The sequence below is a fragment of the Corvus brachyrhynchos genome, unplaced genomic scaffold (assembly GCF_000691975.1).
Source record: "Corvus brachyrhynchos isolate BGI_N302 unplaced genomic scaffold, ASM69197v1 scaffold547, whole genome shotgun sequence".
In the NCBI taxonomy this organism is placed as follows: Eukaryota; Metazoa; Chordata; class Aves; order Passeriformes; family Corvidae; genus Corvus; species Corvus brachyrhynchos.
This window is the reverse complement of record NW_008239104.1, coordinates 245,574-269,970: the sequence shown is the minus strand read 5'-3', so window position 1 is coordinate 269,970 and position 24,397 is coordinate 245,574. Positions and strand designations below refer to the sequence as shown.

General features: G+C 35.2%; 1 protein-coding gene across 1 annotated transcript in view; it reads left to right on the top strand.

The window, feature by feature from the left end:
- ADAMTS19 (ADAM metallopeptidase with thrombospondin type 1 motif 19) overlaps window positions 1-24,397 on the top strand; it is a 145,055-nt gene that overhangs the window by 65,248 nt on the left and 55,410 nt on the right. The window contains exons 10-12 of the mRNA XM_017739345.1: window positions 11,633-11,738; window positions 21,813-21,953; window positions 22,539-22,689. Coding sequence (XP_017594834.1) covers window positions 11,633-11,738; window positions 21,813-21,953; window positions 22,539-22,689 — 398 coding nt within the window. The remainder of the gene's footprint in view (window positions 1-11,632; window positions 11,739-21,812; window positions 21,954-22,538; window positions 22,690-24,397) is intronic.

Below are 24,397 nucleotides of genomic sequence, written 5' to 3'. Positions count from 1 at the left end.
TGGAAGACCCTTCTCAAGATAGCTTTTCCTTTATTCTCATTTATCAAAAGATGCTAGCTAAGCTGTGCATCCATGTCTGGTCAGTGTTTTCTGTATAAAGGAACAGTTGGCTATTCAATTCACATTTCCTAGAAGATGTGCTAATAGTGTCTGCTATAAGCAGCCTCAAGATCAGTGACTTTCTTATAGCGCATCTCTCAGTGAAAAAAAGTATAATTTCACACAAAAATCTTAAATGGCACAAACTGCAAAAACTTTGGCCATAGAGTAATACATTATGCTAAAAAACAAAGCAAAAACAGACTAATACCACTTTCAGTCCCACTAGCTGGACCTTGTTTCACATAAAAGAGAGTGCCCCATTAAATAATGGGGAAAAGAGTCCTAAATATTTTCTTTAAGTGGGATCTCAGCAACAGTTAAATATTCACTTCCATATCACTTTTAAGTTGAGCATATCATAAAAACATGAGGAACGTTTTACAGGAATTACTCAGGTTGCAGAAAATGAGGAAATGTTTTACTGTGCTGAAGCCCTGTGTATCAAGGAACAATTTTATGTTTCTGTAACACAGTGTCATTTCCACAATGTTGGTATAATAAAATAAGTTGCAAAAAAAAAGCAAGACAGTCTTGTTTCTTGCAGGAACAAAAATAGGTCTAAATAATGTATTATAGGGTGAAAATGATGTGAGTGATTTCACACTGGATTGTTGCATATGGGATGGTAGCAACCATCTTCCAGGAAGAAGGCACCAGAAATTAAATTACAGGAGAATCAGCTTAATAGGATATGAAGGCTGGAATTCTTTTAAGAGCAGGAACAGCATCAGTGATATATTATGAGTAGATCAAACCAGTAAGGGGAACTGATGTTACACAAGCCTTGGAAACATATTCAGGAAAAAACATGATTTGATGGAATGAGACAGGAGGTGAATTCAAAGGCGTTGCAATGTGTGTAGATGTACAGAACATGGGGGCAGCTTTAGCAGCTGCACATTTTATGAATGTGATGAGAACTGAAATCCCGATGTCAGGAAGGCAAGAAGAGAGATGAACACCTGGGTGAATATTTTCACTAGTTGGACATAATTCTTAATTAATGCTAGTATAAATTTTACTTTGTGATGCTAATATATTTTGATCCAAGTGTATAGAGTTGTAGGCTCGTAGTATTCTAAAATACCTTAAAGTGAACTCACATGGCACAGCAGTGGAAGCAGTTCTGACAGCTAGTTGTACCATCTTGTGTTCCAGGGCTGCATTTAGTCATCATATTTTTTATGGGGAGAGTCAAATTTTTTCAGAGGTGGAATCAGAGACAAGAGAGAGTTGTAAACATACAGCGTTTGCATTGAAGTAGGAGTGCAATAAATATTTTTTTCTTTTTTGTTTTTTCTATTTAGAAATAACAGAGGACATTAAATCTTGACATACGCACTTAAGTTTGAAGGCCAGCACAATTTTTTTAAGGTTACAGAAGTGCTGTCAAATTTCCACTTAGAAAATAAAGGCTACCTCAGAACTGATCTTGAAAACTAGAGTAACTTTAAAAGCCCCTGTATAGTTCCCATGGAAGTCTAAAACCTACACTTACATCAGCATTTTCATAAACATGCTGTTTCTGTGCACTGTGCTTCCTACTTCTTAAGCCAGGGCCCATGACATCAAATGATAAGACTGCTTAAAAAAATACTTTAAAAGAAAATGTTGGGGTGTTTTAATGTCTTCCAGACATTTAATATATTTTTAAATTGACCAAACCTTTCCATATGTTTTTTTAATAAAAATATGCTTAAAATAGTGATTAAATTAAAAAAAAAAAAAGGTAATTTAAACGACTGGCAGCAGCAAGAAAGTATCTGAGAGCAAAGCTGTAACAAATTATTAGAAAGAGTTGTCTTCATCAAATGAGGTCAGTTTCTGTTTCTTAATGGTAGCAAGTATTCATATTGTGATTTCTTATACTGTGGTATTCTTGGAAAACTAAAATTTCACTTGCCTTTTTGGCAAAGGTATCTCCCTTTGAATTCAGACTAGAAGCTGTTGTTCCTGCTTTCCCTTTTAAAGTCATACCCTAGCAGAAGCTTCAGTATGTAAGCCTCCAAAACATTTTGCACAATTATACTAGGCTACAAAATGAACTTGTTCTCTCTTTTTGTTAAAGTTAACTCTTTCTAAATACTTGTCCTAGTAAATCTATGCCTTCTATTTCTTACAAATTTTTGAATGGACAAATACCAGATATAAGTCATCCAGCACTAATCAGGCTGTTTAAGCGTGGAAGATTTGTTCCCATGTGTCAGGTGTTTAATTTCTAAAAAAATGTTCCAGAAAGAAAAATGGACGTCTCATAATGCTTTTTTCCTCTTATCTGTTTTTAAAATGGGACATTTGTTTTTAAATGATCTGAAGAATAATTTGTCTCTTCAAAGAACTTCACAGAGAATTTTTGCTTTCAAGAACCCCTCTATCGTCAAGGTTTTGTGTGGCACTATTAAACACAGATAACCACTTACGTGTTCCAGATGTTCACAGTGGTCCCACTTGCTTCCTGAGAGTTTCAAGAGCTATTATATGCCCTGACATAAGATTAGTTTCCGGCAACTGAACAGAACTTGACTCAAACTGAAAACAATAAGGAAGAGAATATGTTTTAGAAAAGGCTAGTTCTGTATGTATGCTGTATAGAACAGTATTACTTCTTCTTCTACCTTTGAAAGAGTATCCTCTGTGGAGAGTAATGAAATGCACAAGGGTCAGAATTCTTTGACCAGGTTCTGTTATGTATTGCACATGAGGAGGGTTTCATGTTTAAAACAAAATGTACTTATCTGAAGACATTTGATGTTAATGTGGGATTTTGATTTAGCAGAATGATACGGCAGCATAGTGAAATCAGTGCAAGCCATTGTATAGCCATTACAATATACAGTGGGATCACAGTACAAATCTCAGTCTCACTATTGGCCCTCATATGCTCACTGTCATGATGCTGAACATCCCCCGGTGCTGGGAAAGAACATGTGAGTTAAAGTCAGCTCAAGCCCATTGCTCTGTTCACAGTTCATTTTGTCAGTTGTTCAGTTTTTATACAGCTCTTTTGGGCTGAGCTACATATGCACTTACTTACCCCTTGCTGGGGTGGCTAACTCAAGAAGCCATTCGCACTCTTTTGATTAACTCAAGGATAAATATTTACACAAGCAGTTAATCCACTGAACTGATACAGGCATTTATCTAAAGCTAACTCTCCAGTCCCTCTTGAGTTCAGTTTTTTTTTTGCAGCAGCTGTGGTCAGTCACTCCCTTCATTCTTTGTTCAGTTTCATAAGTACATCACCCTTGCCCACCTCATCTCTTTTAAGGGTTTACTGACCAAGAATCAAAAGGTTGGGGTTTTTTTTTAATAAACAGGTTTATTTAAGAAAAGCAGATGTGGAAAAGAAAAAAGGGAGATGGACTAAATAAAGGTAAAAAGAGCAGAAAAAGAAAAGTGTATATATTTATGTACACAGAAGTGCAGAGACAGTTGAATAAGTTGCAGCCATCATAACGTGCGCCTTGTAGCACTATACAAATGTAGGTGTCAGTCTGGACTAGTGGTGTATATGATCACAAAGGTAAAGAAGTAAAAGGGAAGTGTATGCTTTGTTTTACATATTTCCAAGTCATTGTGATGATCCATTCACAGCAGTCTTTCCTTAGCTTCTGTGTTGAAAAGCCTGAAAGACTGCAAAGCAACATTGTGACATTGCCCACCTTGAAAGAAAATGTAATTGTAAAACAAGTTGGAAAACAGAAAGCAAGTTCTTAAAATTACCTCCTGTGGTGTACTGCACTATTCACGGTCATCATCTCATCATTTTGTAGAATAACAAAGGGTTTTTTTAGTGTACATAAACAGTTTTGTGGTAGGAAGCAGGCCCAAACTCATGATCTGGGGCATGTGATAATCATTCACAGTAAGCAGTCTGTCATGTCTGTCCAATGCATCAGTGAAAAGCATATCCTCAAGATTAAGTTATTTATGTTTGTATTTGGTAAGAGCTGTTCTCAAGCTTCTAACCTGTTGCCAGCTCTTTAAGTAACAAGCTTTCCCTTTACTAAGAGAGCCTCATTCAGTTTTGTTGCCAAATAAGCGAGGTGTCTTCAAAGTCACATCTTACTTGATTGTATACAGCAGTTCCATGAAGACTTATAAGGCACTCTTATAATTCATCAGATAATTTAAGGACTGAAAGTGCTTATTGCATAAGTCCTAAAAATAGACATTTCTACTTCTGTCCAAAAGTTTAATTTTTATATGTAGCTCAAGATTCTTATTAATTTTCTATGCCATGCAAAGCAAACATCTAGAAAAATTGTTCATGAAAATTATGCCATGAGGAAGTTAAAGTAATGGATCAAACTATTTCAATTTCTTAGAAGATTGAGTTACTTCTTAGAAAGGTTACATTTGGTTTTTCTTTCATGTTGGTAGTATGAGAAAATATGAAGCAAAGAAAATTTTTATTACCTAAAACTTCATATCCAATTTTTCATATTTTCTTCTGAGCAGAATGATTTAGGTCCTCTTCAACACTAATTATATACAAGCTATTCAAGTTGGGGTTTTTTTTTTCTTTCTAGATTACAGAAGGAAGGTTAAATGAGGAGAAAAGGAAGTTGTGACTCTCTCAAATTTATGGCTTTCTGCTTTTCATTTAACACTATGCAGTTTTCTTTTCCATTTGAGTCCTTTCCTGTTCGTGCATATTTTTATGGAAAAGTTTTCCACTTGGTGATGTTGCCTTTAATAAAAAAAGGGGCAATTAAAAGACTTCAAAAGTATACTGACTGTACTCAGTGACCATGTTACAGTGTTTTATAGCTTTAAATATTTTCCTTTAAATTTTTAAGAATTTTTTATATGTGACTTATAAGTTAAAAGAAGACATGGGAATTACTTGTCAATTTTTACACTAGAAGAAGGTATCCTTGAGTTCAGAGCTTCCTTGCTTCATAAATTATTTGGAGTAGTGGTGGCCTGCATATGCATTCATATGATTTGAAGCATTCTGGATAGTTCAGTATAAAACTGACAAGAAGAATTGTTCACAGATATCAAGATACTGAAAAGGAAGTGAAAGAGAAGATGGAAGTATAGACAAACTAATGCATATTAAGGAAAAAAAATTAGACTTTAGCCTATATGTTTGAAATCATGGGCTTTGCTGCCACTCAGGAAAGAGATCAGAGAATGATAAGGGGCAGTTCTCCAAAAATCACTGAATTTTTAGGTTGGAAGGCACCTCTGGAAATCATCTAGTCCAATTGCCCTGCAAGAGCAGGTTCACCTGGAGCGGGTGACTAAGAAACATGTCCAGGTGGGGTGTAAATGTCTCCAGAGAGGGAGACTCCATGACCTCCCTGGGCAGCCTGTTCCAGTGCTCTGACAACCTCAATGGAAAGAAGTTTTTCCTCATGTTGAGGTGGAATTTCTTGTGTTTTGGTTTATAGCCATTGATCCTTGTCCAGCAGTTGAGCACCACTAAAAAGAGTCTGGCACCATCCTCTTGAAACCCACCCTTGAGATACTTATATTCACTAATGAGATCCCTTCTCAGTCTTCTCCAGACTAAACAGGCCCAGCTCCTGCAGTTGTCTCCTCATAAAAGAGAAGCTCCAGATCCAAAGTCACCTCTGTGGCCTCCACTGGACCCTCTGCAGTAGCTCCTTGTCTTTCTTGGAGCCCAGAACTGGACACAGCACTCCAGATGTGGCCTCACCAGAGCTGAGTAGAGGGGCAGGATCACCTCATTCAGCTTGCTGGCACTGCTCTTCCTAATGCATCCCAGGATCCCATTGGCCCTCATGATCAGCTGAGTAAACAGAACATTAGGGCTGACTAGGAAAGAACAGAAAACCACAGAAAAATCATGATGTTGCTCCTCTATTTGGTACTACAGTCTTTTTGACTATAACCACTTCTGTCTGAAAGACTGTAGTAGAACAAGAGTAAGTGAGGTGTGCAGTGGGCTATAAGATGTCAAATAGGTGTAGATGGCTTCTGCCTGAGGAGTTGCTAAATTTGCTATATCTTCTCAGTTGGTCATTGCAATTGCTGACAGAGGTCTGGGAAGGCATAAATGAGTTTGAATAGATGAACAGAGTTTTGTATTTGAGTTAGAGTACTCCCTCTGCAATCTTCATAAGAAGAGAAATATGTACTGTTGTAGGCAACTACACTCTGGAGTTAGTTGCCATCACATGGTATGGTCCCAAGTAGATGCAGGTAAGAAGGAATACCCAAATTCAGAGGATAAGTACTTTGCTGACTATTAAAGTTGACAGTTGAGGTGCAGCCAGCCTTTAGCTCAGGGCATCCGTACATCCCTTGTCAGCCAAGGCCAGGAATGGGCAGTGGGGAAAATTTACTTATTGTCTCCTCTGTGTATTCATCTTGGAAGAAATTTTTTCCATGTGGGCTTCATTTTAGAAGAAAATTAGTATCTTCCAGCACTTCTGCCATCCCATCCCTATATTAGCATCTCAGTTGCCTGTGGATTCTTCAGAAATTACAAGAACTAAGAACCTAAAAATGTATAAACACACATTCAGAATTTATTTTTGCATCTATGGCATACGCATACGCTCTCCATTTTTAGACTTTTTTCCTGCTCTTAGGATTCAAGTGCGGCAGTTTGTTTCAAGATGTACAAGTAAGCTTAATAGTCTATTCTGAAACATAAAATCACATACTTACTAGTACCTAAAAATTAGTGTAGTTATTGATGTTCTCCTGAAAGCATGGATTTTCTAAAATGTACATAAATCATAAAATAACAAAAGACATGAATAAAATGTATGTTACATTTGGGAAAAATGCAACAGAAACTGATTTGAAGACATTTTTTCTGATGTCTTGCATTGATGTGTATTTGTAAAGATGCAAGACACACATGTATAGGTATATTTGTCCTCACTGTTATATGTCCCACTTTAAAAGAGAAAAATAAATATTCCTGGGCTTTGCATTTTGCATTTGAGATTTCTGATTGTTAACTGTCTTGTTTTGATTACTAACATGTTTAAGAGCTGCTGATTCACAGACAACTTACAAGACTTGTTTTTCCTGGAAGTCATCTGTGACTCTCTTCAGAACATCTTGTGCTAATTAGACTTTGAAGTGTCGGCTTGGTGGAAAACTTTTTTCTTAAGAACACTTGCTTCTTAAGAAAAGCATCTGGTCTGCTAAAAAATGTAATTTTTTAGATTAATAATAAAGTGCAGTTAAATAATGGGGTTTCTTATGCTGACAAGCCCATTGATTTGCCAGTTCATTCTAAATGTATTTTAAGTACTTTTTACTGTAAAATATTTATTTGTGGATCAAAAGCCAGATGTACTTGGGCTTTAAATTATGTTTCTATTGTAGTGGCTTGTGAGTTTTGTGCATCAGTGATAATTCAAATGAAGATCATGCTATTGGAAGTTATGAATAAACACATAGCTAATACCATGACAAAAAAAACTTTAATGTGTTGTGAAACCAAGGAAGTTCAGAGGAGAAGACATTTAAGAAGGAAAAGAAATTTAAGAGGAAAAGAAATTTAGTAAGTAATTTGGGTGATTAGACTTATAGAATATTAGCTCTATTTTTACAGTGGCTCACTGTAAAAGGAAAAGTAAGAACCATTTTCTAGCCTTTTAGAATGCATTATTAGAGTCATACCTACTTGTTTTATGGTCACTGTAAGGAAGACCAATGATTGTAAGTTTGACTGCATACTCTTAATGTGATTCTGTTTGGGGTTTTTTTACTGTGGAGTTTTTGTTCCTGGGGGGAATGCTGACAGCAGCCTTTTTAACACAGATAGTGTATTTATGTTACAGGCAGCTGGCCATGAATGAGTAGGTAAAGCTAACAGACTTGTTCAGATACTTTACACTGGTTAAGTGTAACATCCCTGTCAGCTGAACTAGCACTTTTCAACAGAGAGGGTGTAGATGTGTGCCTCCTTTGAAAGAACAAGAAGGTTGGCGATTTGATGAGGGTGTTCATTAGCAAACAAGAATATTTATCATAGGTTGTAGAATGAAATGCCCATGTCTATGGGTAGCACTAACAGCAGGAGTAATAAACTACTGCTATCACTTGGGAAAAGTTCTACTTTTCTGAAGCAGCATGTATTTAATTTGAATATTTCCATGTTTGATAAGAAAATGTAGTCCCTTATGTGGGTCTTCTTAGGCATAAAGTTAAGCTTTACTCTTTTAATTGATGTGGCATGTATTTTCTTCTGAATTAACTTGAGAAAAAGTTATCCACAGAGGGAAGTAATTTGAATGTATTGCATTTGACATATATTCAATCAAGATTTTTTTTTTGTTTCAAAACATAGGTTTTATCGATAAATAATTGGATCCTTCCTTATATTTTCAGTGAGATGAAGTTACTGATTTCTAGCCAACACTTTTCAAATACTAAGTGTTTTAATTTGAAACAGTGTGTTGAGGCTATGGGGTTCACTAGATGTATCTTAATCATAACAAGGGAGCAATTGTTCATTGATTTTTTTGTTTTGGGGGTTGGTTTTTTCTTTTTTTCTTTTTTTTTTTTAATGTGGATTTAACCTTGGAGCAGTTCCAGATGTGTTAATAAACTACAGGAAGCTGCAGTGAACATAAATATATTCAAAGAACGAATTCTGTCTCTTACTTAATACACAGACAACTAAGCAAGAGCAGCTGCTGAAGTCAGTTTCTTCTTCACTGCATGTGAAATTCATAATCAAAGACAAGACATGAAACTAGTTCACAGCTAGTAGTTGGCTGATTTACACCCCATAGTTGCTGTTGAATGTGGCTGGCACACACGAGGTTGACTTTGTTTAGTAGGGGAGAAGTCATAAAGCATTAATCGCTTTTGATGCTTTCAGAAATTTCTAGAATCAGTAATCTAAATCAATCTCAATGAAATTTAAATCTTGTGTTTTGTCTGCCAAATTTATAAAGCTCAAACATAATCAATTTTCTTCAAAGAATTCCAAGTAAGAAAATAATTTTTTATGATATATGAGGATATATATGAGCATTACGTGAGTATTATGTGATCAATATATGAGTATTATTGAAAATTTCTAATACTGCTGACTGCCTCTTTTGCAGAACAGGTATAAAACTTGAAACATTCATAATTCTTTGGGAGTAAACGGGGGGGCAGTCAGGATAGTGGACAGGAACTGGTAGTACTCATGTTGTTGTATGGAAAACCTGCCATTTTAGAGGTCAGAAGAAAGTTAGGGAACTACTTTTTCCTTCAGAAAACTAGAGATTATCATAGTTTTCTGTTAGTACTGAGCATCACCAGGAAGAGGGAGATTTGGGAATTCCCTCTCTGTAGATTCCAGCAAGTAAGTTTTATCCAACTGAGAATAGCCATCAACACTGTCATGACTGAGCTCCAGATGGCAACTAAACACCACACAGCTCCTTGCTCTCTCCCCACACTGTGAAATGGGAGGAGAGAATTGCAAGGATAGAGTGAGATAAAAATAGTTTTGTAATTGAAATAAAAATAACAGTAATAATGATAGTAATAATAATGAAAAGGAAAATAACAGAGATAAGTAAAAGCTAAGAAAGACAAATGATGCTGCTAAAAACAATTGCTCATCAGCAACCAACCAAAGCCTGGCCAGTCCCTGAGCATCAGCCCCCTGGCAACTACCTCCCTAGTGTGTTTGCTGAGCACAGCGCTGCATGGTGTGGAATATCTTGCTCAGCTGGGGTCATCTGTGTTGGCCGTGCCCTCTCCCAGTGTCTTGCCCAGCCCCAGCTGTCCTGGTGGTGGGGTGGTGTGAGGAGGAGGAAAGGCCTTGAATCTGTGTAAGCACTGCTCAGCAACAGGGAGCACCTCCCTGTGTTATCCGCACTGTTTTTCACACAAACCCAAAACATAGTTCCTTACCAGCTACTGTGAAGGCAATTAACTCTATCACAGCCAAAACTGGCACAAGAAGAAAGGTATTTTGGAATGTTTTGCATTATAGTAAAGGATCACTCCCAGCACTTCAAAATGCAGTATTGGGTTTTGTCTTTGGCAAGAGTGATTTTTCTATTTTGTTGGAGCACTTCTTAAGTTTGCTGATGATGGCTGAAGTCAGGACCCTGATGTTCACTTCCGGTATTGTTACCAGCTGTACTACTTTGAACTCCAGCATTAAAAGTCTTTCTATCTTTTTCAGTTTGGTCATCAAATCTTAGAAGAACATGCATACAGTTGTGGAACTACAAGGCACAAAATGATTTTAGAAATATTCTTGTTTTTATTTCAGCCATTGGAGCATAACATTTTTGAAATAAAACATTACATTTCAGGGCATTTCTTCTCTTATTTTTATTCAAGTTCGTGTCGGTGATACCTACATTTAGCATAAGGTCTCATTTGAAGGACTACATTTTTTTTTTCCTTTTGCTTTTTTTTTTTGTATCCCAGATGGCTATTCCCTCTTTTGGAAACAATTAGTAAAAGTTGAAATAATCTGCCTTATTCAAATTTAATTTATCATTGTTTTGTTCAGTCCTGGACAACATTTTTTTGTCAAAAGTTCTGTGTCCAAAAGCTTTCAGCCAGTTCTTTTGAGGGCAACACTGCCAGAATAGTGATCGGGTTACTACTTGTGGGTGAGGTGTTGTGCTCACAGACTGACAAATACTTGGACTGTAAAAAGAATGACTTATCTTATTAACTTGGAATGATAATTATGACGAAATTTCAAATATTACTTCAAATATTCAAATCTCAAACATTTCAAACTTGACCTTTATGTGGAAATATCCAGCAAACATGCTGAACTGGAGGGCACCATTCAACTGAAAGGAAGTTCCTGGGAAGAAGGCCAAACACTTGAAACAGTGTTTTGGTTGCTTCAGATTTTCAAACGACATGTGATGACTATTGTCCCTGCTAAATGTGTTTGTGGTCTAAAACCCAAATTAAGCTGTGCATTCCTCAAGCTTTTACAGTTATAGACACTCTACTTTTAAAAGCTGAACTTGAACTCAAAACCCTACCACTGAAGCTTCTTTGGGTTTTTTGGAAACTAAGGTGTTATGTAGTAGAGGCATTATAGCCTCCACAAATATGTTTGACAGGCTGCAGTCTCCTTCTGGGACATCTGACTCTTCTAAACATTTTTAAAACCACTAACATGCTGAATGCTTTATCAGTACTTAGCAGTGATAAGTGTAGGGACACAGCTCTGTGCTTTGCACTCTTTTCTTCTAAGTCTGTCAGAGGAAGCACCTGTTCAAACTTGTGCTCTATTGTTGTAGACATCTATTTTCATTTACAGCAGTACTGACATTCATACATGTGTTCTATCACATCTCGTTAAGGTACTGAGCAGTGCTTTTAAGGAATGCATTTTCTATACATTGCAGTCCATGTAATCATTACTGTGAGGTAATATTACCACTGGTTGCAAAATGAGTAGGTAAACCTTTGTCATATCTGTTTATATACTAGGATGACTCTGACCACAACAAGACTGGGTTTCAGTCTTGTTTGGGTCTAATTATCCCATAATATGTAAAGTTAGTGATAACTAAAAATAATTGAATGTGGTGGTTGTATTTCCTAGGTATAGCATACCTGAGTGGAATGTGCAGTGAAAAACGAAAATGTATAATTGCAGAGGACAACGGTCTGAATCTCGCTTTTACAATTGCCCATGAAATGGGTCACAAGTAAGTATGTGGATATTAAATTCTAGTATTTGTTTGCACGTAATACTAGTACAATTTGACTAATCTGACTGTGTGCTTCAATTTTTTCTTTTTTCTGTAAGGAAGGAATTTAAATGAAATGAAAAATTTGGAAAATAGTGTTTCTGTTAATAATAATAATAATAATAATAATAATAATAATAATACCATGTATCTTTATATAGTATGTAGCTTAAGAAAATGTTTACAACTTGAAGTAATACAAAAATCTTTATAGCTACAAAATAAATAGATTAACTGGAAAGACTGCCATTGTGTAGAGGAAAAACAGGTACCCCAAGATGTTTTTTCTTCTCTGACTATGGTGTTGTGTAACAGACCCAACTCCAGCAATTGCTGCCAACAAACATTTTAATGAGATCATAAGTTGGAAGAATCCTTATTTAGTTTGGCTTTCTCAGGATAGATCCCATTAAAGTGTAGATAAGTCATTGGTCATTGCAATATTAATACTGTTTTTCTTCGCAGAAGAAGAGAAGGATGGCAAAATGAAGGTGAAGGAAACTGTCCTTCACAATTGGGCTGCATGTTTTAACTCATTCAGTGTCAAATATTTTAACCCAAAGTGAAAAATTCTCATTTTGCAATAATAAAAACTGTTAATAAAAGTTGATTTTCATTCTTGGCTTCACTACTTGTAAAGAAAAAGAAATAGAACATGCTTATAGAAATAGAACATGCCTATAGAACATTTCTAACTGAAACAAAAGGGAGGCATGTATTTAGCTGTCATTTTTGTCTGCAGTGTCTGTGCCGGGTAGCTGTGTTTTTGTATTATAATGTCAGTTTCAGAGAGACAACAGAGAGGGATGTTCTGCTAAATGTGTGGTTAGGTATCTTAGGACAAGCACTGAATTAAAAGTGACTTGGTTTAAATTAGGACAAAGCTTTCTGAGAATGGAGATCCTAGCATCTAATGTTGAAACATGAAGTTAGTTGAAAGAAAAAAACAGAATTTAAAATATTTCTATTGATTTTTTTTTCCCCTGGATGCAAAATAAGCAAATACAGAGCAATCATATAAAGATTGACACAAGTATAAGTTGCTGCATAAAATTGATCTTTCCTGTTTTTTCTTTTTTTTTTTTTCATTTTCATAACTGCAGAAAGCAACTCCTGGTTAATGTAAGCCAGCCTGCTTGCATGATAGTTGCAATAAATGAAAGACTTTAAAAGGAATATTATTTGTGTTTTGTAGCTACATACCATTCTATTTCTATTTTTTGCTGTAGTGTTTGCTGGTATTAGTAGAGGGAATGGGTAGAGGAAGACTTATTTTCTGTTCCAAGTATAAGGGGAAAGAAACAATCACTGAATATGATCAAGTTCACTGGTGATATGATAAGTTCACTGGTGGAGTAAGTTAGAAAATTGTTTGAGACAAGTATGATAATAACAGATGTAAGTACTACTTTATGCCCAACACAGTAAAAATATTTTTAGAGAATAGAGACCTTAACAGCAGAATCACTGTATTTGAAAAGAGAGACATCTTGATCAACAAGAAATGTAACATTTTATGCTCCCTGAAAAATGCTGATACATTAAATTCTTGCAAAGCTACAAGTGGTGTGTTGATTGTGCAATAGCAAATTTGAGAATGTGGGTTACTGATCTCAAAAAGCTTATGTAGATGCACAGTTGTAAGGTTTTTGTCTTGCAGCAGACAATCAAACCTATCTTTGACATGCTAAGGTCTTCTAGATGCCAAGCAGCACATGAAACAAGGTAGACAGAGAAGCTCACTGGTGCTGTTAGCAATTCTTCCAAGGCTGCAGGACAGGCCAGGCTCTATAACCCCTGTTGCATTTGTTTGTGAACTTGAAATATCTTCATGGCTTTGCATTGCTGTTGGACTTTGAAAGAGAAAGGATTTTGCAGGAACGTAAAACTTAAATGGCTAATACATAAATCCTGGGGGAAGAAAAGTTACAAGGCTACATATGAAATTTCAGAGCTTTCAAATCCTTTCATACTAATTCAAATAAACTTGGAAAAACAAATCATGATGGTATCCCAGCCATCATAGTCTCATAGTATTAATGGCATTTGGATGTCCTTAGAGACATCCTCACAATTCTCTGTGGGTAATGTAATAGATATTTTTAAAAAGTGGAAATAAAGAATAAATCAAACCTTGTGTCATTATGAAAGACAGGATGTTGATTGAACCACACATTTCTTCAAGAAATCTGAACTCATGAAGGCTAGTAACAAACCAGATAGTAAATAGAAGGACTACCACAAAAATCAAAGAATAGGTAGCCAGAGATATATGTGCAGCTGCTGGGGAAAAAAAAAAGAAAAAAAAAAGGGGATCCTCCAGTGTAAAAGATGCAGAGGCAGAAGGGCATTCACCTTAATCCCTGCTTCATTATGGAGTCAGAGTCCTTAGCTGTCACAAATGGAAATAGAGTGGTCTCGCACCAAAGAGTGTAAGGTGGTGTTTTAGAGACATTTGTTTTTTCTGCCTGTTTTTCTGACTGTCTCTGTTTACCAGCCAGGGCCTGGCAGTTGCAAAGAAGACACTAGAAGTAGCTGAACCTTTGTGAAGAGACAATATAAAAATATTTGAAGACAAACATTTGAATGTAGATCCTATTGGAAAGGACTTCAGCAGATTCAAACATATCTAGAGTATCTCTCACAGAGATTTGTCTTGCTCATTCTTAACTGCCTCAGAAACAGAGTTTAAATGCTCACCATACAGACCAGTCATAAATTGTTCTTCTTTCAACACATCATCTTTTCTATAAAATTTTCACTAACTCTTTTTGAATCTTGAAGTCATTTGTCTACTACCTTGTTTTTTTTGTGTGTAATGTCTTTAACCATTCTAGTTGCTCTTGTGAAGAGTCTAGTTTAGCAGCATGGAAGCAATAGCTTTCCCAAAGACTTTGCTTCTTGAAGGATAAAGAAAAAAAATTGTATTTTTTTCCCATCTGTACAACAAATATTATTCTTGCCCATAAGTTATCGTACAAATAGATTCAAAACTTACACAATTTAGATGCTGTTGATTTTTGCTTTCTGAGAGCATATACAAACAAAGTTGTCATTGTATTAATGAATATAAAGTTCTGATGCTTAACCACCCTTTAATTGAAGAAATTTTTCCTGATATCCAACCTGAACTCCCCTGGCACATCTTGAGGTCATGTCCTCTTGTCCTGTTGTTAGTTGCCTGGGAGAAGAGACCCTGATATTGTGTACTTGTGATACATGGATGTTTATTAAGCATTGTGTCGTTGGTTTTTTAGTTTTTCCAATTACAACAGAAATATTCTCAATGAAATACAAAGGCAGACTAAACCTGACTTTGCAATATGAAATGTCTTTGTTCTAGCCTTGTGTATCTGAATGGAGATGATATTTTAATTAAGTCAACAATTGATTTTTGAGCTCTGTCTGTGTAATCAGTCATTAAAAACTGTATTACCTTACATTAATTTTTCGTGGTTTAGTGGGCAAGTTCTTTAAAAGTTGATAATCTCTTGTTCTCCTGCATCCATATCAAAGTAGACTGTGTTCCACAGTCATACACTTAGGCTTCTTCAATCAGCTTAAGGTCTTACTGGGCACATGGGTGTATCATTCCAAACTTCAGTGGCCTGAAAATTGTACACCAAAATACACTTAAGATTACAGGTAACAGAAAAATAATGAAGTCTGTTACATACTTAGCATTTCTGTTTACTCTTACTCAAAACTTATCTGGTATTAAAAACCATGAAAAAGAAAATTAGTTTTGTTGGTCCAGTTCTAGTCACGGAAAGATCTTCACTTCACACATCACTGCAATGCCAGGCAGAAATAAAGCATCACAAGCCTTTTGCTGGTAGCAAGACAGCTGAAGAAAGAAACAGCTCAGGAAGAAATGAAGCACTGAGACAGGGAAGAAGCACTGCATCAGCATTTTAGTAACTTTGAAAGATATGGTGATTTTTTACTTGAAATTGAGATTAGTCAACCGTTTCTCTAGCAAGGTATTAAGAGTCGCATTTCTGCCAGGCTATACTGTTTCAGGATGGATTTGTGTTAGATTTTCCTTAGGATAACATTTGTAAACTAAACAGTTATTAACTGGGCAACATCCTACAAAGGCTTAATTGATAATCTAATACATTTAAAAGAGCTGTGAAAAAGTTGGCAAAAGATCAGTGTCAGTGGTTTTTTTTTTATAAGAAAACTATTTTTTTTAGCTCTTCACCCAAGTATGTAATAGCTCAAGAATGTGGCATGGGTGTCATATTTGCCAGAAGCAAATGCTTTTCCTGTATTATATGATTTCTGTAAAAAACTTTCAGCAAGGGGCAATTTATATTTTCATGTTTTGATGCTGAATACATCTGTCACAGCAAAGCTTTAAATTATTTATATACTTCAGTCAAAGGACCGTGGCATCTTTGTCTAGATCCAGCATAATGGAGCATGGTGGTAGAAGTATTGGAGATACAGAAGAAAAAACAGCTGTTCAGCAAAAGCTGCAAAGTCAGCCGGACAGTAGCATCCAGTGTATGTTAGTATCCCTATACTAATACGCATGTGGTACTTTTACCCAATTAAGACTGAAAATGTAATCTGAATTGCCAACGTTGTGGAGAATGATTTATGATTCACAAAAGAGAAGTCATAATTGCAAATAGTTATATATTTTTAATTTTTCAGATCATCTAATTATTAACAAGAAGATTGAGATTTCCTTGTTCAGTAGATTTTCCTTTGAAGATAAACTCTTCAAAAGAAATAATGTTCTACCTTTTACCATCATAGTTTTTCTGTAGCTGGGTCAATTGCCTTTCACTTTCAGCTAAATAATTAATTTACAAGTTGAAATGTGTCTTATCCCATTTATTCAATGATCTGTGAAGCCCTCATATGTTTTAAAGGACATAGAAAAAAATCATACAACACTTACTATTTCACTAACTGGGATTTAAAAAAAACAACAAAAAAAATTTTAAAATTAAAAACCCCCAAACCAACATATAAAAAGCTTATAAAAACTGCAGCTAATTTGGTCTTTTTATATATTTTTCTCCATAAAAATGGCACTGTGACAAAACACTTCATTGAAAAAGTACAATAAAGGTACTGAGAAAATAGTATAGCTTCTGTCTCAGTGTCTCTTAGTCACATAAGGGGTGTTATTTTCATTTATCAAATACATCCTCATGATACTGCAAAATTTCAGATTAGAAAAATTGATGTAAGCTTTTAAACCTTGTAATTTCTGGGTCCACAGTTTAACAATTTTTGATCATTCTAGCATACTGTTGGACAAAATGATGACAAAAAAGAAAGCAGTGGAAATAATAAGGAAGATAACACTATTATTAATAATACTTTTAAAAGAAATTTTTATTTTCAAGGTAATATAATTTGTTATGTTTGTGATTTATTTCACAGAATGGAAAAAATATGTAGGACAAAAATTGTAGTTAATTTCCAAATACTGTGTAGTAATCACTTTTACTAAAACGAATTTTTAAACAGATCAGATGGCACCATGATCCCATCACACATCACAGATACAAACTGCCTACTGCATTCAGAGATTGACTTTCTCCTTCACAAAGGGAAAGTTTTCTAGTAATTTTCAGTCTCTCCTGAGCTTATACTAGTAGTATTATACTTGATCTGCAGTTTATGCTCATCGTTCCTTTGTTCTATATATGACTTGGAAGAAGTAGCTCTTTTAGTATTTGGGAATCTATTTATTATAGTGAATATTCTAGTGCTGGATCCTTGACCACTTGCTCTTGCACTTTTCTTAATCCATCTCTTGCTTTCTAATCTGTCTCACTGTTAGTGACTGGAAAAATCTGAGCAGTACTAGTTCTCTTTATTTAATTCTCTCATTTTTTGTTTACAGATAAGCCTAAAGTAATTCTCCACATCTATCTGAACTGACCTAATTAATTGCGCCCGTATCAAGTTTTTGTTACTATTTGATCTTTGTCCCTTCTTAGCCTGTTTCTGGTTTTAGCATCATTCTTGTTCAGCTGCACTACTTGCATTTTAAGTGTAATAGGATGGTGACAACCATCATCTGCCATTTGCAAAGCAAAAATAAAATAATGAATAAATAATAAAAAGCTTTCACCTGGAAGCATATGGGGTCACTGAGCAAATTCATGTTGTCATGAAAGTAGCACATGTCAAATAATTTTGATGTCCTACAGTGAGGAGAAATATAAAATAGCAACGCAGACCTAGTTCTTCCAAGAAGGTGTGTGCATAACCTTATTTAGCTTATTTAAATATAGAATAATGACTGAGGATCCTCTGTTGAGGCTTAAAAGAGCTTTGATTTTGTAATACTTCACTATGATAAGGTCAAGTTAAATTATAATACTTCGTACTTGTTCAGTATGTTGACACTGGGAATGCATTTTGAATGCAAAAATATAACCTATTCCCTAAAATGACACGAGAGATGCTGTTGTCTGATTCCAGCTGTACACATATAATTGCAGTAGTTAATTGCAAAAGAATTGTTTTTTAACTGAAATATTGAACTAATAGTTTTCTTCTACATTCAGTGGCCTGAGTTCTTAATTCTGATTTCCAAACACAGAGAATTTAATGATGTTTCTTTCTTTGTACTATTCCTAGTTACTTACTAAAGATTTAGGAAAAATGATTCCAACTTTATACATGATATCACTAAAACCATAAATAATCTTCTAAAGAATTTTTAGAGGGTTTTTAAACAAAAAATATTTTTTTCAGTGGACTTGGCTGATACTGTTAGTGGAGTTTATTGGACCAAGGCTCTTTGCCAAAATAATTTTAAATTGAGATTATTAAAATATAGTTTAATTGCATAGTGTGAATTTAAATGTTGCTAATATTTTACTTAGGGAAGGCATTCTATAGAATGCTTCCTACTTGTGTATTTTATCTGCTATATACAGCCCTTAACCAGAGTGGGTAGAGCATTTTTATGTAACACTGAATAAATAACACTTCTGTTCTTAAAAATATATTTTATTTCTATATATAGACATGGTGTACTGGTTAAAGTACAGCACTGTCTTCTTTGTTAATTGTGTTTTTTCAGGCTATTACAAAGTTACCCTGTAATCCCAAACTCCTTTGTCTTCTTCCCACATGCACATCGTGTTGCTTTACTCTTGTATGAGGTTGAATGATCACAGCTGTGGGAGAGAGGAGAGGGGGCAATGTGCTAAATGCACAGTACATTCTATAGGAAGAGGCAGAACAGCACCTTACACAGACACAGTTTCTGTGGTACCTTTGTATTAGTGAAAGGATATAGTTGTCATGGGCAGCAAGGGAGGCTAGAAAACACCATGACCACCACTGCAAGCATTGAATATTGTTATATCCTTGATCGTTAATGGAGAAGTAGGTACACATGCTTACATTACTCATTCTCTTGTAAATAAAGCAATGACTGTTCATCTTCTTTTTTTCACCACACACGTAATGAGAGAAATGAAATCAGAAGTCAGTTCTGCTGCGCATTGACTTTTATGTGGTCTTGTAATTGATACTAGGTCAGATAAAAATATGCAGCCACTACCATTCCACAGAAGAGATCAAAAGACCTTACTGAAGAAAACATTTCGGAGAATGTTTAAGAGCAGGTTCTGTTGCTTCTGTAGCTTACTTCTCCGATATTGTCTCGCGATTTAGTTAAATGTTGTTAACATACAACCTGCGTTTACCTTTTGAATAGGCATTTTTAAATGCCTATTCATTCAGGTAGGCAAAGTCTTCAATACTTGTCTTTACTGTTTTCTGGATTTTTTTCTGTGTACTTAATTTGGAGGTGAAGAGAATTGAGGAATGAATTCCATTGGATTAGTGCAGATATTTTGAACTACAGTTGAATGTCAAAGCAGAATAGGAGAAGTGTTATAAAAATATGGGCAGCTAAAGTCTTGGATGATTATTAGAATTAGGTTTTTTATTAGTGCTTAAATAGCTGATATACACAGCTGTTACAAGTCCAACAGTTTTTACTACTTCTTACTTTAAAACAATGTTTTCCTCAGAATTCTTTTGCTAATAAACTTTACAAAATGCTTCTGTGGTAGTAGATTGGAAAAAGTGGGTACACTGATATAGGTATGCAGTGGTGGCTAGTGTAATTGTTTTTTCAAACTGTCAAGATCATGATTCAGCTCAGCACACATTTTTCTGGATGACTTTAGAGAAAGACTATTTTGTGAAGTCTAGCTTCAAGAATTGCTCTTCAGAGTGAAGAGAAATAATAATTAGAAATTACAGGGGTTTTGTAATTTTCATTTAAAAAAATGTTTTAAACATATAAATGTGTTAATTGCACTCTGCATAAATGGGAGCCATCAATTGTATAATAAATTTTGTCAAGATTTTGTGTTGTAAATGTTTTAGTTTAAATCCTACAGTATATGTGATACTGACAAATGAGTACTTTTAAATGACTACTTTTGCGCTAAGGAAGCATATAACTCAAAGAGCTATAAGCAAAATTGATTTCTTATGTAGTCCACAAGGTTTAGTATCATTAGATTTTTTGTGTCTTCCTCCATAGTTCCTACAGGTGTAAATAACTCCGGAGATAGAGACATCTCAAATTCTGCATGTGAGGCATGCAAGGAGAATGTAAAGCAAGTGCAGAGGCACTTCTGTGTAGATGTTTTGTCCCATTCAGGCAGGTCAGGAAAAGACAGAGGCTAAGATGAGAGTCAGACAGATTTGCTTGCCTCAGTTATACTGTTTACAGATAGCAAAATATCCAATTTATGCAGAAGCCACTGTTCCAGAGCTCCAGACTGTAGGATGTACACATCAGTGTAAGACACAGAGCACTTCTATAGGCAAGGTAAAGCCCTACGTGATATTTCAATTTCATTAGTAAACACAAAGTAAAGCAAGTTGCAAATGTATGTAAAATTTGGTCTAGTCATGAATGGATTTTGGGATAGAGTGGAGAATAAAAGTGTTGGGAGACAGGTCTTTTTTGCCATTTGCCACTGTGGTGTGGTGAAATAAAGAGAAGCATGATGTACTCCAGTTTTTCTACAGACACAGCAAATTTATTCTGTCTTTGCAGTCTGTAAGTGAAAGAATCAATACAAGGCATAGAGTTTTATCAACTGTGAAGCTTTGCTTTTCTGCAGGGCAGATTAGTGCTACAAAATTCCAGCACTACTTTAAATCCAGTACTCTGGAGAGTAATCTCATACTCATTTGTAAATCTTCAAAAACAGCTGAGTGTATTTATTTCTTATAACACGAGTCAAGCATGATCCACTTAGCTAATTTTGAAAATCTTGTTTATCTTCTTCCTCTCTGTTTGCTAACTGTGAATGAGAGTGACAGTGAATCTTCAGTTAAAACATCAGCTTCAAGCAGGTATTTAGTAGAATTTTTTATTGTAGTGCATTGAGTATGAGAACTCACTGGGATGCATATGGATGCTACGTCTTTAAAATCAAAATCTATATAATTTCTTCATCAGTGTTACTTTTAACAAGAGATTGAAAACACATTTAGGTGTTTTTCTTTAGAGGTAATAATTACACATTAAAGGAGTAATAATTTTACTGTTCTGTAAAATTTCAAACAATCAGTTCCATATAGAATGAAGATAGAGTCACTGCCAAAATATCACGAATCTTAAAAAATAAATTTCCAGTATTTTTGTTGGCCATTTACAAGAGAAGTAGTATTCATTAAACTTGCAGTAATTGTACAGTTTTGAAAATTCAAAAAGTTGTCCAAAATATGTTTTGAACTGCATGATTAGAATGCAAATGAAAATATGATTAGAATGCAGTATTTCTCATCAAATAAATGCAGCTCCACTTTCATCTTTAATTATAGAATTGGCCTCTACACATGGTTCCATGCACTTCTATGAAATACAGCATGGGAAAAATAATCAAAAGAGAGTTCCTGCACATAGTATATATGAGCTTTTTACAGCCCTTTGCAAGAGTTTTAACTTCCAAATTTCTGAAAGCAACCTGTTAATTTGTTGTGCTTTGTTTTATTTTTAATCACTTCAAAATTCAGCATGGGGATAAACCACGACAATGACCACCCATCCTGTGCAGATGGTGTCCATATCATGTCTGGGGAGTGGATTAAAGGACAGAATCTTGGCGATGTTTCATGGTCTCAGTGCAGCAGGGAAGATCTGGAAAGATTTCTCAGGTATATAATTCAAGAAAAGAACTCTTACTGTATGTCATTTACAAATAGTTGCAATTAATATACTGAAATAATAAGTTTTAAATATTTTTTGCTTCTGTGGGAGATTTGTTTTGCAAAATCCGTCAAAATATTTAAAATCATCTCAATCTAATATTAGATTTATTAAAATCTGTTTCCAGCAATTATGTGGATTTTTATGTTTTCATGTCTTAAGGTATATGATTATATTTTTATATACTTATATACACATTCTATATATGTCACTATATTTACAATATATTAATATGCTGTGTACTGAAATGTTTGGCTACCAAAACCTTAATCCATTAGGTAAGTTATGCTAAAATGTTGGCCAGTACTTTTCTGAAATGTTGATAGATTAGATTATCTTTCTGCAAATGTGCAACAGAATACATCAGCTTATAACAAGTGGGCCATATCAGTTTAAACATGAGAAGCAGCCCAATGCTGATGAATAAAAAAATTGTAATTGTCCACGTATTTCAAATGTTGTATGCAAGTTTAAGTTGGTGTGGCAATCAGACTCTTGGATTGCTCAGCATATGAATCTCTGCATATTACCAGGTCAAAGGCCAGTAACTGTCTGGTACAGACGAATCCTCAGAGCCTCAATTCTGTGATTATTCCCTCTAAGCTCCCAGGAATGACATACACTGCCGATGAGCAGTGTCAGATTCTTTTTGGACCAACTGCTTCCTTTTGCCAAGAAATGCAGGTAAGACTGTGTCTGTACTTCAGAAAATACATCTGCCATCCAATTTTTGTGTAAGAATAGCTTTTGTACATGTGTTTGGTAGAGAATGTAGCACCTTTGAAATAAGAATTTTACATTTGCTTTCTAAAAATTAATATGCACATTTTCATTTGTTTTTCTTGTAAGTCGTGCTTTGGGTCTCTGGATATCCTGAAATGTGTTTTATTGATACTTTCGTTGCACTTTAGAAACAAAAGATGTCATAGTGTTAAGACTTCTTGTTGCAGCAAGTGGAATATCTGCAATTTATTACTTGGGTTCCATTTTATTATGGTTTGGATACTGACTGGCCATTTCTAACGTTCAGAAGATTATGCTGTGCTTGGAGGAGTAATAGTGGTGTTAGCTGGGCTCTCTGCACCTCCCAGGAGGCCCCTGTGAGCCCAGGCAGAGCTGTACAGTGCCATGACGAGAGGAGTTCCAGTACTTAAGTCAGTTTGCTGATGTTGCTTCATCAGCAGTGTGAAGCAGTGTCACTAGATATTAACCTTAAAAAGACAGATTAGCAAAATTGAACAGGTGTTCCTAATTTTATGAACTGATACTAGTAGACGTCTGATTGAAGAAGCAGTTTCAGAACGGTTTTTGTGGAGAAAAGTCAACCTTTTTTAACATCAACAGGAGAGACTAAACATGTTGGAAGCCCTTAAGACACTTACCAAGACAAGATGGGAAGATGATATACAAATAAATAACGAGCTTGGAGGATGGATTGATAGAGCAGGGACTAGAGGAACTGTGAAATAAAATTCCATCAGAATCAGTGGGCAGATAGCCTGAAAAGGTTAGGAGTACTAAATAGGAAAACATAATTCCTTTTCCCTTTAGTTCTTCAGTTCTCTTCCTGTTTTCAGTTTGGACATAGTACTATTTCTTCAGAGACTTTCACTGAGACTAATCTTTATCTAAAAGACCCTCAAAGGAAACATTACAGTACATGTACAGCTAAGGCATGCTGAGAGTGGTAGAGTTGAAGAGAAAAAAAAAGCCATAGTTTCTGGATTTTGTTTTAGCTGCCTTATCAAAAACATTTTCACTCTGGCCATGAGCAGTAAAACTCTATGTCACAGTTCTACAAATGTTCTTCATTACTTCCAAGGGCTTTTTTCATGAATTTCAACCTGTTTCTTGCTTTTTAGTACATTGTTTTCAATTGAAGGATGCGATTTCTGTTTTTCATTTTCTAAAGTCTATTTTGAGTAAGAAAATGGCAGAGTGTTTAGTATTTCTTGTAGGTCTTCTTTAATGTTTAAAGATTCTCAAAAGTAGTTGAAGAGACAAAAACTTTGCTGAGACAAGACTTGCTGTTGCATAATACCTTTGTATGCTTTTCATTTGTCTGGATAAATCCCTTTCTTATTACCTTTGTGTTTTGTTCTACTTCAGATATTTAAATTCAGATAGTCAAGTTGTCCTGTGCTTGTTGTGTTTTTTTCATAGATGCAGTGAATATTTTTTTGACTTCCTGACTCTGAGGTTTCTTTGTTTACATTATTATTTTAGAAATGTTAGGAAATTAAATTCAGTGAATATTACTGTGTTGGGTTGACCCTGAGTTGATGGACAGTCTTTAAGACCAATTACGCTTCTCACAATTTACATATTTAAACCGCAGAGAAAGGCGGGATTTCCCCTTTGGTCGGAGCTCGCCTGCTGGAAGGTGGGGGGC